At 38.7% G+C, this 15,296-nt stretch overlaps 1 protein-coding gene across 2 annotated transcripts in view; it reads right to left on the bottom strand.

Moving 5' to 3' along the window:
• Positions 1 to 15,296, bottom strand: part of EIF5B (eukaryotic translation initiation factor 5B) — a 39,126-nt gene that overhangs the window by 4,556 nt on the left and 19,274 nt on the right. For both annotated transcript variants that reach the window (XM_072994481.2, XM_072994482.2), the window contains exons 10-22: positions 13,541 to 13,836; positions 8,492 to 8,599; positions 8,213 to 8,323; positions 7,194 to 7,261; positions 6,223 to 6,364; positions 5,667 to 5,798; positions 4,508 to 4,690; positions 4,262 to 4,423; positions 3,121 to 3,252; positions 1,821 to 1,952; positions 1,622 to 1,698; positions 1,329 to 1,493; positions 803 to 941 (exon numbers count right to left, since the gene is read on the bottom strand). In XM_072994481.2, coding sequence (XP_072850582.2) covers positions 803 to 941; positions 1,329 to 1,493; positions 1,622 to 1,698; positions 1,821 to 1,952; positions 3,121 to 3,252; positions 4,262 to 4,423; positions 4,508 to 4,690; positions 5,667 to 5,798; positions 6,223 to 6,364; positions 7,194 to 7,261; positions 8,213 to 8,323; positions 8,492 to 8,599; positions 13,541 to 13,836 — 1,847 coding nt within the window. The remainder of the gene's footprint in view (positions 1 to 802; positions 942 to 1,328; positions 1,494 to 1,621; positions 1,699 to 1,820; positions 1,953 to 3,120; positions 3,253 to 4,261; positions 4,424 to 4,507; positions 4,691 to 5,666; positions 5,799 to 6,222; positions 6,365 to 7,193; positions 7,262 to 8,212; positions 8,324 to 8,491; positions 8,600 to 13,540; positions 13,837 to 15,296) is intronic.

Below are 15,296 nucleotides of genomic sequence, written 5' to 3' on the forward strand. Positions count from 1 at the left end.
GAATTTGGTTAGACTTGTAAGTACTTTTATATATTGTTTCGTTTGTTATATTTTAGTTGGGGTTTTTATTTGTTGTAATTCTTAAATAAAGAAAAAAGAATTACAGCTTCTGAGCAGATCTTGAGGCAGATTCAGTATCACTTCAAGCAAATGTTGCATATTATGTGCAACAGAAAATCTTTCTGGATTTTCACATTCACTTCCAAGTGCATGAAAAGCCTCAACAATTCCACATTTTTCGTATTATGAGTAACACAAAGTAGCCAGGACTATGCTGGAAAAACCTACAGTAAGAATCCTCCCCACACGGGTACTGAAGCAATTCCTTGAATGCAGAAAATATATGCTTATATTTACAAAAAAAAACATGCTGCAAAAGAATTTTAGTTAATAGTTTTAGATAATCAATATCCAGTTCACATAAGGAAGGCTTTGGAATCTCGAGCATTGGTTTCAATCATATATTCCATAACTACAGAAAATGCATCCCTCTCGTCATAAGACTTGAATTTAAATAAAAATGAGTATTCTGCGAGTTCAGATGAAAGGGGAAATTTATCATATAACCCGTGCTTTTAACATACTCCTGGCACAAACTGTTACTATTTTTCTCTGCTGTTAGCATCAGAGGTTATCACAGGCAACAATTTCTGGATGGTTATCAACCCATCCTCCCACACACCCCATTCGTCATTTTATCAAGGAAGTTAGAAATGAGCAAAAATGGTGAACCTGGCCAATACACAAAGGAACATACTGTAACAACAGTTAAGACTTATTTTAAGCAAACAGAAATACTCACATTTTTACTAGGTACACACATAGGAGTTCCTTGTTTTACCTGACCAGCTTCCACAAGGACACCCATCACTATGGGATCACGGGAATTAAAAATAAACTGAGGAAGTATTTTCATTTTACAAGGGAATACTGCTATATGCCTAAAAGTGGGAAGAACAAAAAAAGTTACTCACATTTGATTTGAAAATCACCAGTTCTCATGTATAATAAAATAACTTTATGTTATCTTAGATATGCCAAAATGAATGACCCACAATAACAGGAACACCTTGCCATATTTTAGTTAAAAACAGTTCCCAAACCACAGACACATATTTTCAGATAATCCTGCTGTACTATATCTTTTCAATTACTAGCAGGCCTGCAGGAACTTCCTGCAGTTATATTGGATACTGTGTTTTTTTAAGGCAGCCAAGAGAAAAGGAATTTTAATTTCCTATCACATGGAGAGACAAACAAGCCTCTCTCATGATTTTCACACTTATTTTTTTAACACTGCAAAGATTAGGCATGAAAGCATGACTTACTTGAATTCTTCCTGCTTCTGTTTTTTATAGTCTTGTCTATATTTTGTGAAGGCATCAAATAAGTGATAGATAATTTCTGCACTAAATATTCTAACTCCTAAACTATCAGCCATTTCCTGGGCATCTCGTTCAATTCTCACATCAAATGCCAAGATGACAGCATACCTTGAAGAATAAAAATGAAGTTAGAAGCGCACACACCTGCGAAATATGAGATTTAAAGAGGAAAAAAAAATCACAGGAACTGGGTCACATATTTGCTAGCATTATGACATTTTAGAAAAGGTACCTACTGAGGATCATGTTCCAACATTACTGATGCCTTCATAACATCCTTTTTATGAACAGGACCTATATTAATTCCTGCATACTGTGAGGAGAGAGAGAAAGAGGAAAAGCAGCCTGTGATAAATCAATGTTTCCATGTCAGTAATACACTGCAACCCAGGGAACAGCAATGTATGACAGCCAAGGGGGAAAATGGGTACTTACTGGCACTTCTGACGTTTTCAGAAATTCAAGTAATGCCTCTAAAGAACCCAGAGTGGACGCCTGGACATAAACTCCCTTCTCTTCTAACTTTATAGCATTCAATGTTTGCTTCAATTCATGTATTAGTTCATCCTTTTAACATAAACAACAGTGTATTTTAGACATCCTTCTTAATTTAGTTTATCTAGTTTCAGAACTTTTGTGGACATCATTAGCAAAATTCTAAAGAGAAGCTTAGCAAAGCCATTCACAATAGGGCTAGCCCTAAACACATCACTTTATAGAAAATTTATGTCAAGAGTGGGCAATTGGGGCCAGTTCCTCCTCTCTGTCAAAATTCAATGGCCAAGTGTGAAAACCCACTAAGAGACGTTGAAACCGTTTGTTTCAACATCTTCGGGTGGTTCGCTGCCAGCATTTGGTAGCATGTTTTGGAAAAAGGCTCAAAATTATAATGGAGGCTGCTTGTTTTTCCCGTTTTAGACAGAAATACTATACTTCACTATCAAAGCCATAATTCCAGAAACCTTTCTACTTCTGTTTGCTGTTGTTCTGTGCTATCAAGATTTATAGCAACTCCAATAGGGCTTTCAATGTCAGTGACATATTTAAGTAGTTTCAACAGTTCCATCCACCCAGTGAGTTTCCATGGGCAAGTGGGGGTTTGAACCCTGCTCTCCAGAGTCCTCATCTGTCACTGTCTCCAGTACACCACACTGGGAACCTTACTTCTGTAGCAGATGATTCAAATCCTATGCAAATCCTATGGGTTGAGTTGCACTTACAGGCCAGCTAAAACATCCAAAAATTCAGCACTGATTTCTGCTCCCAATTCTTACTCAGTTCTAAAACTCCTGAATGAAGGCCGTAATATTATACTAAAGTTTTTGTTAATACTACATGCAACCTGAATTCTGTTTATCTAGAAACACAATAATGGGTCCATGCATCTTATTGCAATCCATGATATCCAATGATATTACGGCTATTTTAAAGCAACCATTATGTCCTTCTAGACAAGCAGGTCCCCACCCATAAGTTATGAACCACTATTCTGCTTTCATTACTACTGTTTTTCTAACTATACAGTATGTAAACTATCTGGAGTACAAAGCTAAGATTTCAAATTAAAATCAAAGATATATTTTCCTTATTCCTCCTCAAATTTTTATTTTGTTCTTGACATTTATAATGATTTGTCCTTGGTTGTTCTAACTCAAAACCACCCAATCATCTCCATTGGTATTTTCTGACTGCTAATACTCCATTGTGGTGCTGGTGCATATTATCTGTATCTTACTTTAAGAACTGGAATTTCATCTTCTTTGTAGGCTACAAGCAGAGGTAAACCAGCTAATGTTTTCTCCAAGTCTTTTCCAAGAATCTTCACTCCTTGAGCAGTAGCAACTTCCTTGTGTTTTTCATACTGGTTCTAAGAAGACAGAGATATAAATTTAAACACCTATCATGTTATTTTTAAGAGTTTACCATGTGTCATCTGTGGTTTTGTTCCTCAAAGTGCTGCTAAAAATTCTCAGCATTTTATTTGTGTCAATCATGTCACAGGACCCCAAGTATAATGGTTCCACATAGTGACTTATCCATTATGAAAGAGTTCCATGAATGAGTGGTTTGGAGTTCATTCCAAAGTCCTTCAAATGGCAACTCTTCTAGAACAAGAATATACTGAAGTGTAATTTAAAAACATAGTTCCAGGTTGCTCAGGTCTTAGGAAACCATGGATGTTACATTGATCAGCCATTTCTCCAAACAGTGTCATACCAGACTTCTAAGAGAATAGGACAGGGAGACGCAGGTTTGGCCACCACTGCATCACCACATGAAACAGTAAGAGGCTATGCTGCCATATCAGGACTTCACAGGGGGCCGAGGCAGTTCTCTTGCTACACAACAGCAATCTTATGCCAATTATAAACTCAGTGAATGGATACAAATGAATACTAAATTATAAAAACAGAATAAATTTGTATAAGAACTATGCCTTGAGCATCTAGCCCTGTGGAAGAGCAGCAAAAATTAACGCCAAGAAAAGGAAGGAGCTTGGCAGAAAAAGTAAAACAATGTGCAAAAATTAGAGCACATTTTACTTGAATAACAAAAGCCAGTATAATATATTCAAATATTTGTATGCCATCCTTCACAAAGTCAAGCATAAATTATTATAATCCCTGCACACATTATCAATATCCATGTGTTATTCTGGACTGAGAATCTGATTTACTTTCTATTTTTTTGCCAAGAGCAGTATAGCAGGAAGCAGTAGAGGTAAAAATGGAGGCCACCAGGGCAGGACTGCAGTATGAGTTAATTTCCAGGGAGGTGGGCTGGGGGGACAGCAGGAACTCCCAGCAGTAGTGCTAAATATCTCTAGGTACCAACAGTTACTTTTAGGAATCTTTTTCCAAATACAGTTTTCATACCTTCACTCGGAGTTCTTTCATTGGTGGAGGTAAGAGGAGCCCTCTTATCTGTGTAACTATAGGACCTTCTACTCCAGGAACTATAATAGTATCTCCTTCCCTCAGGCGCCCATTAATCAAAATGACATCTATTGTAGTACCCATGCCAGGAAGTGCTTTGACCTAAGAGATAAAAGACAAACACAATCAATGTTTCATCTTGATTCAGCGAATCAAGAAGTATGAGAGACAGACAAATCCAGTTACCTCCATAACTTGAGCTCTCAGCTCTTCACAGTGTGCCAGCCTCTTACTTAACATTGTTTGTGTCAGCTCCACAAGAAGGGCTATTAGACTTCCCATGCCGTCTCCAGTATGGGCAGAGGTAGGAACCAGAGAAACAAATGTGCGGGGATCCTTATTTTCATAGTACAAGGCAGCATTCAGGCCCTAAAACCACAAGTACCTCATTAATGAAAGAAGCAAGAGGCATTAAAAAAAACCCAGCTTCAGTCAAAATAGAAAGATAGTCTAATTGGTATAAATAAAATACAAGACAAATGCAAACACATTATCTGTTCCCTAATTCAAATTCAAAACAAATGAAAATGTCATCTCAAAGAAATCCTATGACAAGTAGCTATAAATACTGACATGCATTTCCAAAATATTTCTGTAGCACCACTGCACTTCCTTTAAATTTTCCTTCAAACATTCATCTTGTTCACATTCCCATCCCTTAACTCAGAAGCCTTTTTCCCTACCACGAAGCTTCAGTATACAGAATTCAGGTCCAACAATTCTGCTCCATGTTGAGGGTCGCACGAGGCCATCTTGGAATTGAACCCCGGAGCTACAGAAGATAAGTCGATTCCCCACCCCCTTTAAACCCAACAATTTGGCTAAACTATGGGGGTGCTTTTAGTTTTGGCCCTGCTGATGGCAAGTGCAAAGTCACAACAAGCTTCCGCCTTCAGTTCAGAAACAGATTGAGAAGAAGCCTAGTCCTCTGACCCACTGAGCCCAGAGAAAACCAAGGTATCTCTGCCATCTGATCTGAACTGGAAATGAGAAGCAGACCTCCAAACATAATATACAAAAGAGGAGCTCAACACTTTCTCCAGGCCTTTTGTGGCCTTTTAAGGGCAAAGCATATGGTCAAGGATGAGATTTCTTTTCTCCTGCAACGGGAAATCCTGACAAGAAATTTTGAGGAGGTTCCAGTAAGACCAGTCAAAATTCTGCCAATCCAAATATCTAATACATTTGCTTGCTCTGTCACATCCTCTTCCAGTTATCCAATGTTCAACCATAAGCTCCTTAAGGCCAGTGGGCTTGGGGTTTTGATTTTTTTTCCCCTTCTAGAGTAAAACACTATGTATACTTCAAAAAATGCCTTTGAAGTTAACTATTAAAATAAGCTGACCTGCTGGGCAAACTCCACAATGATAGCTTTTGCACGCTCTTCAAATTCATCTCTAGTGTTTTTTTTCTGTTTCTTCAAAGTTACCGCTACATCAGTATCAGGACTCTTCTTCCAGTCATATAATCGATCAATCTAGAAAAACAAAATTCCAAACATCACCGATTTATTCAGGTAGCGCCATACAACCAATAGAACTTGTAAGGATCAAGCAAGCAAATTAAGAAGTACACCCTTGTACACTGCCTATATCAGCCATCCCAGTCAGCCAGACACCTGTACTTGCAAACACACACACAAACACACAGAGAGAGAGAGAGAGAGAGAGAGAGAGAGAGAGAGAGAGAGAAAGAGAGAGAGCTTAAGTATATAAACAGGGAGTCCCCATGCTTAAATGACATAACGAATCAGCCACTTCTGTTGAAATTAACAAAAGGGCCAGTCAAGATGGAGAATCCACATGAAATACACAGACCCAGAAACAATTATCACTACCAAAACTTTTTCCCCAGCTTTGAAAGCCCCTCTGCATAATGGGCACAGTAAAAAGCTGTATTACCTTGTTGAGTGCAACTACAAATGGACATTTTTTAGATTTTAGCAGGTTTATCGATTCAATTGTCTGTGGTTCCAAACCATGCATGATGTCAACTACAAGAATTGCAATGTCACACAGAGAACTTCCACGATTTCGAAGATTGCTGTAACATTTGGAAAGAGATTTTATTTTAAACACTTTCAGTCTGCCTTTCCCCTAAAAAGCGCCCAGGGCACCTTACATCATTAAAAAGATGGTGCATTTAGAAGTAACACTATATGTATATACAGTGGTGCCTCGATAGACAGTTACCCCGCATGACAGTTTTTTCGCTAGACATTGGCTTTTTGCGATCGCTATAGCGATTCGCAAAACAGTGATTCCTATTGGGGAATTTCACTGGACAATATTTGGTCTCTGCTTCACAAACTGATTTTCGCTAGACAACGATTTTGACAGCTCCCTCCGCGTTCACAAACAGGTGTTTATGGGACCTAAGCTTCGCAAGACAGCGATTTACACAGCTGATCAGCAGTTCGCAAAGCGGCTTTCCTATGGCCAATCTTTGCTAGACAACGACGATTCTTCCCCATTGGAATGCATTAAACAGGTTTCAATGCATTCCAATGGGGAAATGCTTTTCGCTAGACAATGATTTCGCTAAACAGCAATTTCAGTGGAACGGATTATCATCGTCTAGTGAAGCACCACTGTAGTCCACATACATATAAAGGCAGAAATTTGTCAGAAAGTCATTTTCAATGGCTTGCAAAGGAAAGCCAAGTCTTCTAACATGAATTTTATCGAGTAGAACATCTGATATATTTGGTGACATTATTAAAAATAAAAGCTAAAATAATGAAACTTATTAAAACATCTACAATCAAGTTCTGATTCTGTTGTCGATTTTTGTATACTATAAGGTATAAAAGGATTTAGATACATGCATACATAAGAATACACACACAAACAAGAGCACAATAGAACCTTACCTAAAAGACTCATGTCCTGGAGTATCAATGATCAGCATTCCTGGAATCTTGACAGTCTCTCTGTCAAACTAACATTAAAAATGTTAGCTAGCCTGTCACTAAGACCAAACCTTAGATAATAATATAACATTTTTGCAAATAATAATTTATTTAAAACATTTTTCTCTGTTCTCTTGCAAACATATAAGGTCATAATACTTTAGGATCCATTAACTCAAAGTATGAAGCAATTGAATGACAAAGGCTCATATATGAAAGCACACACTACTTAGCTTTCCGCAACTTGATGCAGTTCATCCTCAAGATCAGCAGCTTTTGTTGCAGTGCTTGCAACAGAAGTATCATAAGATCAGTAATTCCCAAAGTGGATAAAGAGCTCAATTTCCTTAATAAACCAGGATACTACGTTTTTAACATCTTAGCAACCATGATTACCGTATTTATAATTTTCTATGTAAAAAGTAAGGTAGTTTTCAGAAATCCTGATGCATCTGGAAAGTTTCTTCAGGTATAGAGGGAGGCTCCACAACAGAGGTCAGTGTGTGAAGAAGACTTAGGGGACAAATTCAAGCCCCTCTGTGGACTAGAAATAACACAAAGCCAGTATGCCTGCATTAGACTGGTGGAGAATCTTGGGGGAAGACTCAATTGGTCCTTGGGGGTCTTGGGCTCCTCACCCCTACCCAGGATTTTTTTTTTCTGGAGAGGCCCAGAGAGACACATAAAGGGGGGGGGAAGGCCACCTGCAGGTGACACTTTAAGCACCCCACCAGAAAACATTTTAGTGTTCTGTGCGATTCAAGCTGGCACTCGAATAGCAGACCTACATCTCACATGCACATGAACCTATTTCAAGACAAGAAAGACATTTGAAAAAAAGATTCTATTCTAAGTACACAACAAACAGATGCCAGCAAAACTTGTTTACATGTATCGGAAATGAAAAACCCTGAGGCCATGTAACCTAAAATAGTAGTTCCTGCTGGGATACATTCAGTCCTATGAAAGATCATACTCACAGTCTTCACCATTTTTGCCTGTTCATTAATGGCTTCAAGAGGAACGTTAGTTGCCCCAATCTGCTGAGTGATGCCACCTGCTTCACTGTCTTGCACATGAGTATGACGGAGCTGCATGAAAGAAAGCAAAATGATCTATTATGGGAGGAAAGCAATGGTCCTGATAAGCCAATCAATATACACTCGGCAACACTGGAATTTTGATTTGCAAAACTTTCAGCACTTCCAATTACTATATGCTTTAAGTTTAAACAGCAGTGAGACACATATGGGCCTTACCTTATCTAAGATTTTCGTCTTTCCAGTATCTACGTGTCCAAGCACACAAATGACAGGTGCTCTTAGCTTTTCTGTATTTATATTTTTACTGTTTTCAAGACGGCGTTTCTGGAATTAGAGATAAGGGTATACATTAAACCATAAGATAAAGTAAATAAGGTTTGCACAAGAGAATAATTCATATCTGTATGGTGGGATTTTTCTGAAAAGAAACACAATATCTATGTTTACTGTTGAGATTAACACCATCGTAAATTGCACTGTATATCACCATCAGTCACTCTCTACTGATTGAACCACAGCATCTTTCACTGCATGGATTAGGAATTTCCATTACAAAAACTGAAGTACAGAGCTGTAACTCTGCCAGTTTTCAAGCAATTCCTGTACTCAAATGGGCAAAATTGTTTTAGTAATTTACACAGAAGAACAGGATGATGTTATCACAGATTACATTAGGTATCACAGTTAGAATACCAAATTAAGAAGCAGTATATTTACTTTCCCAAGAAGTTAAAGAACAAATATAGCACAGTCTAACATAAAATGCCTGTCACAGAAAAATGTGGTAAGCACTATTTCTAGCTAAGCAGTTGTTCCTGCTGACACAATATCAGATATTTGTAGCCGACTTGGTGACAAAATATGAAATCCAAAATTCTACATTTCATGAGCTCCAGAATCAAAGCCCCTGATAGCAGTATTCATTTGTTCATTTATAGAAAAATACAGCTGGTTCACACGGGTCATGTGAACAAAGCTGTACTTTGATACTGTCTATAATCATTTTGAAAAAAACTCCTTAAGCAGAAATTTATATTATCTTTTTTTTAAAGGAAGAATATTTGGCTAATGTAGGCACATATTTACTGTGTAGTATACAGTGGTGCCTCGCTTAGCGATTGCTTCGTTTAATGATGAAATTGCTTAGCGATGACTTTTTCGGAGCGATCTTGCGCTCCATTTAACAATGGTTCCTATGGGCAATTTTCGCATAGCGATGTTTCTGACCATGCTTCGCATAGCGATGACAGTTTGGGTCCCCCTGTTTCGCTTAACGATGGTTTTGACAGCCTCATGTTGGCTGTTTTTTTAATGTTTAAAAATGTTTAAAAACAGTTTAGAATGCTTGAAATCATAAGTGCACTTAATAACCCATTTGTTAAACTAATTTGACTTTGTTCCGACTCTTTTTAAATTTGTTGTAATTTTTCCCCCCATTGAGATGCACTGAATAGGTTTCAATGCACTTCAATTGGGGAACCGTGTTTCGCTTAGCGATGTTTCCTATGGTGATTTTTGCTTAAGGACGGCAATCCGTTTCCATTGGAATGGATTATCCGGTTTTCAATGCATTTCTATGGAAACCGTGTTTCGCTTAGCGATGAAATCACTTAACAGTGATTTTTTGGGAACCAATTATCATCGTTAAGCGAGGCACCACTGTATTTGATATCCATGGATTGCTGCCTTGTCATGGCGAAGGGGCTTGAGTAATTCAGAGAAGCTATGGGCTATGCCATGCAGGGACACCTAAGACAGACAGGTCATAGTGGAGAGTTCTGACTAAACACGATCCACCTGGAGCAGGAACTGGCAAGCCATTCCAATATCTTCGCCAAGAAAACCCCATGAATAGAAACAAAAACCTAAAAGATATGACGCTAGAAGATGAGCCCCTCAGGTTGGAAGGCGTCCAACATACTACTGAGGAAGAGCAGAGGACAAGTACAAGTAGGTCCAGAGCTAATGAAGTGGTTGGGCCAAAGCCAAAAGGACGCTCAGCTGCAGATGCGCCTGGAAGTAAAAGGAAAGTCCGATGCTGCAAAGAAAAATACTGCATATGAACCTGGAATGAAAGATCTATGAACCTTGGGAAGCTGGAGGTGGTCAAACAGGAGTTGGTAAGAACAAACACTGACATCCTGAGCATCAGTGAACTAAAATGGATGGGAATGGGTGAATTCAATTCAGATGATTATCGTATCTACTATTGTGGGCAAGAATCCCATAGAAGAAATGGAGTAGCCCTTATAGTCAGCACTGGGATACATTCTAAAAAATGATAGAATGATTTCAATACAAATCCAAGGCAGACCTTTCAACAATAATCCAAGTTTATGCACCAACCACCGATGCTGAAGAGGCTGAAATTGACCAATTCTATAAAGACTTACAACATCTTCTAGAACTGACACCAAAGAAAGACAGATGTTATTGTCATTCTAGGGGACTGGAATGCTAAAGTAGGGAGTCAAGAGATAAAAGGAACAACAGGTAAGTTTGGCCTTGGAGTTCAAAACGAAGCAGGGCAAAGGCTAGTAAGAGTTTGGTCAAGAGAACAAGCTGGTCATCACAAACACCCTTTTCCAACAACACAAGAGGCTACTCTACACATGGACATCACCAGATGGGCAATACTGAAATCAGACTGATTATGTTCCCTACAGCCAAAGATGGAGAAGGTCTGACTGTGGCTCTGATCATCAGCTTCTTATAGCAAAATTCAAGGTTAAACTGAAGAAAAGTAGGAAAAACCACTGAGCTAGTCAGTTATAATCTAAACCAAATCCCTTATGAATACACAGTAGAAGTGAAGAATAGATTTAAGGAACTAGATTTGGTAGAGAGAGTGCCTGAAGAACTATGGATAGAGGCTCATAACATTGTACAGGAAGCAGCAAGAAAAACATCCCAATGAAAAAGAAATGCAAGAAAGCAAAGTGGTTCTCCAATGAGGCCTTACAAATAGCAGAGAAGAGAAGGGAAATAAAATGCAAAGGAGATAGGGAAAGTAACAGAAAAATAGAAAGGGAAAAACCAGAGATCTGTTCAAGGAAATTTGAGATCTTAAAGGAACCTTTTGGGCAAAGGACAAAAATGGTAGGGACCTCCCAGAAGCAGAAGACAATCAAGAAGTGGTGGCAAGAATACACAGAGAAATTATACCAGAAAGATCTGGATGTCCTGGACATCCTGGAGAGTGAAGTCAAGTGGGCCTTAGAAAGCATGGCTAACAACAAGGCCAGTGGAGGTGATGGCATTCCAGTTGAACTATTTAAAATCTTAAAAGATGACACTGTTAAGGTGCTACACTCAATATGCCAGCAAGTTTGGACAACTCAGCAGTGGCCAGAGGATTGGAAAAGATCAGTCTACATCCCAATCCCAAAGAAGGGCAGTGCCAAAGAATGCTCAAAATACCATACAATTGCATTCATTTCACACGCTGCTGATCCAAAATACAATCCTTGTTGAAGGTTTTTATGATTAATTTTTTTATAAAGAAAATATATCAACTCAACTCACTCATTTCTCAGACTAGCAAGGTTATGCTCAAAATCCTACAAGGCAGGCATCAGCAGTATTTAGACTAAGAATTCCCAGAAGTACAAGCTGGATTTCGAAGGGCCAGAGAAACTAGAGACCAAATTGCTAACATGTGTTGGATTATGGAGAAAGCCAGAGAGTTCCAGAAAAACATCCACTTCTGCTTCATTGACTATGCAAAAGCCTTTGAATGTGTGGACCACAACAAACTATGGCAAGTCCGTAAAGAAATGGGAGTGCCTGACCACCTTATCTAGCTCCTGAGAAATTTATTTGGGACAGGAAGCAACAGTTAGAACTGGATATGGAACAACTGATTGGTTCAACATTGGGAAAGGAGTATGACAAGGCTGTATATTATTCCCCAGCTTATTTAATTTATATGCAGGATCCATCATGCTAAAGGCAGGACTGGATGAATCCCAAACCGGAATTAAGATTGCCAGAAGAAATATCAACAATCTCTGATATGCAGATGATACCACTCTGATGGCAGAAAGTGAGGAGGAATTAAAGAACCTCTTAATGAGGGTGAAAGAGGAGAGCACAAAAAAATAGTCTGAAGTTCAACAGCAAAAAAACGAAGATCATGGCCACTGGTCCCATCACCTCCTGGCAAATAGAAGGGGAAGATATGGAGGCAGTGACAGATTTTATTTTCTTGGGCTGCATGATCACTGCAGATGGTGACAGCAGCAATGAAATTAAAAGACACCTCCTTCTTGGGAGGAAAGCGATGACAAACCTAGACAGCATCTTAAAAAGCAGAGACATCACCTTGCCAACAAAGGTCCGTATAGTTAAAGCTATGGTTTTTCCAGTAGCGATGTATGGAAGTGAGAGCTGGACCATAAAGAAGGCTGACCGCCGAAGCATTGATGCTTTCGAAATGTGGTGCTGGAGGAGACTCTTGAGAGTCCCCTGGACTGCAAAGAGAACAAACCAATCCATTTTGGAAGAAATCAACCCTGCGTGCTCACTGGAAGGACAGATCCTGAAGCTGAGGTTCCAATACTTTAGCCATCTCATGAGAAGAGAAGACTCCCTGGAAAACACCCTGATGTTGGAAAATTGTGAAGGCAAGAGGAGGAGGGGACGACAGAGAATGAGATGGTTGGACAGTGTCACCACAGCTACCAAGATGAATTGGATCAAACTCCGGGAGGCAGTGAAAGACAGGAAGGCCTGTCGTGCTCTGGTCCATGGGGTCACGAAGAGGCGGACACGACTTAATGACTAAACAACAAATATTTGATACAGTCAAGTTAAGATAAGGCTTCATCCATTTGGCTACAATAGGCTTAATAAAGTATTTTTTTAAAATTACATGATAAACATGTTGGTGCAACTAATTCAAATCAAAGGTCCATTATGGAAACACATTGTAAGTTACATATTTTGACAAATTTCTTTCTGCAAATTTTCCCTCAACTATTTGCACCAAAAATGCAGAGATAATGAAAATACTTCAAAGAAGCAATGAAAATAAGAACATTAAGAGGAATGGGATGAAGCAAAGAAATTTCATGTATCTGAAAGAAGGGGGTGACAGTTCATTAAAGTGTAGGCCACATAAGACTGTATGTCTTTAATGGGCCACAAGACTTTTCATGGTGTCTGCTGTAATAAACAAAAAAAAAGTTAAACAGCCAAAAAGTTACAGCCAATTGTACTGATATTGAATCTATTAATTTCTGGGGAATGACACTAGCCATATACCTCGATTCGCCGTTTTGCTTTATCATAAGAACGTTCTTCTTTAGTACGATCATCATCAGAATCATATTCTGAATCAGAGCTGATTCCTTTGTTTAGCTTTCTCTCTGCACTTGGTTTCCCAGCAGCTTGAGGCTCTATTTCTTTTTCATCTGAAGTCTTTTCATCTTCACTTCCCTCACTCTCCCCATCTTCATACTCCTCACTCTCCTCCTCCTCCTCTTCCTCCTCCTCTTCCTCCTCCTCCTCTTCATCATCCTCATTTTGTTCTTTGACTTCAATGTGGACAGTTTGCCTCTCTAAGAAGAGATATAAAAGATAAATAATCCTGAGCATAATAATATACAAGCATAACAGTCCCCAGTATTAAAATAAAACACAAGCATAGATATGAGCAGTCTTGCTCCCCTTGAGTCACTATGTTGATAAAAGGGATCCAGTACATGCCAAAGTCCATATATATTTTACTCCATGCTCCACTGTACATTTTTGTAATGTAGGGGTTTTGATTCACAACAAAAACACTGTCGGTATTTCACAGACCATGCTTCGTAAGCAGAGATGGGATTTCATGTTTTAATGACAAGGGAGAAAAACATGAAATGTGCTTTCTTGGTCCTTGTATTCCTTTCATTAACTCCTGACAGAGAGTTTCTAAAACACAAATCTCTGTATTAATGAAAGAGGCAAATACAAATGTTTCATGTTCATTTGTGTCTCCCTCTTTCACAAGAACTTTTTTCACCTTTAGTATTCAAATATTTATTTCGCCCTGTAACCTTTCTTTTATCTGCTATATGTGCCAGGTAAATTTTCAGCAAACACTACAGTGGAACCTCTACTTAAGAACTTAATCCGTTTTGGAATGGTGTTCTTAAGTTGAAACGTTCTTAAGTTGAAGCAAAATTTCCCATAGGAATGGACTGAAAACCAATTAATCTGTTCTGGCTGTTTTTTTGTTATGTAGAGGTGCGTCCGTACATTGAAGCATTAGTTCCTAATTTTTTTTTTTAACCTAAGATGACCTAAGGTTAAAAAAAGAGCAGGAAAGTTTTTTTCCTGTTCTTATCTTGGATTTCTGTTCTCAAGTAGAAACAAAATTTAGCAAATGGAGCTGTTCTTAAGTTGGATTGTTCTTAAGTAGAGACGTTCTTAAGTAGAGACCCCACTGTACTGAGAGGGCTATTGCAAAGACATGATGGTGTGACCAACAAGGGCTGTCAGTAACCAATGGGAGTGTCTGGGGAGAAAGGGGAATGCTGAATTTATAAAAGGGCCTGGAAATCAATGACTATCTACCATGTTCTTATGTTAACATACTAAATCAGGGAGTCTCCCCTCCAAACCCCATGGGCTTTTGCTGCCTGCTTTTGTTTCACAGGGTTGTTATTGTTTGTGTGTTTGTTTTTGCCTTTCAGGAGATGCTTTCCCAATTTCTTCCCATTATTTTTGCTGCTGACAGGCAGCCTGCCTGTGCCAGCTTGCCTCCTTGGATCTTTATTTTTTAATTTCTTGTTCTTGACTTCTTCAAGGATTCTTCCCCTCTCTGATTTTTTTTAAAGTTCGGGGTGGTATTTTTTTTTAAATTGTTACCACTGTCTATTTCATGTAAAACAGAAGTGCATGAAAAATACAAAAATGAAAGAAGTACCTCCCTAAAGGAGCCCAACATAAAACGAAACATTTTCCCCAATGCACATTACTACCAACAAATTCTCTCCCCCGCTCCCCGCCAAGTTCTGTAGTTATCTAAATTCTT

Source organism: Pogona vitticeps, chromosome 3 (genome assembly GCF_051106095.1).
Source record: "Pogona vitticeps strain Pit_001003342236 chromosome 3, PviZW2.1, whole genome shotgun sequence".
In the NCBI taxonomy this organism is placed as follows: Eukaryota; Metazoa; Chordata; class Lepidosauria; order Squamata; family Agamidae; genus Pogona; species Pogona vitticeps.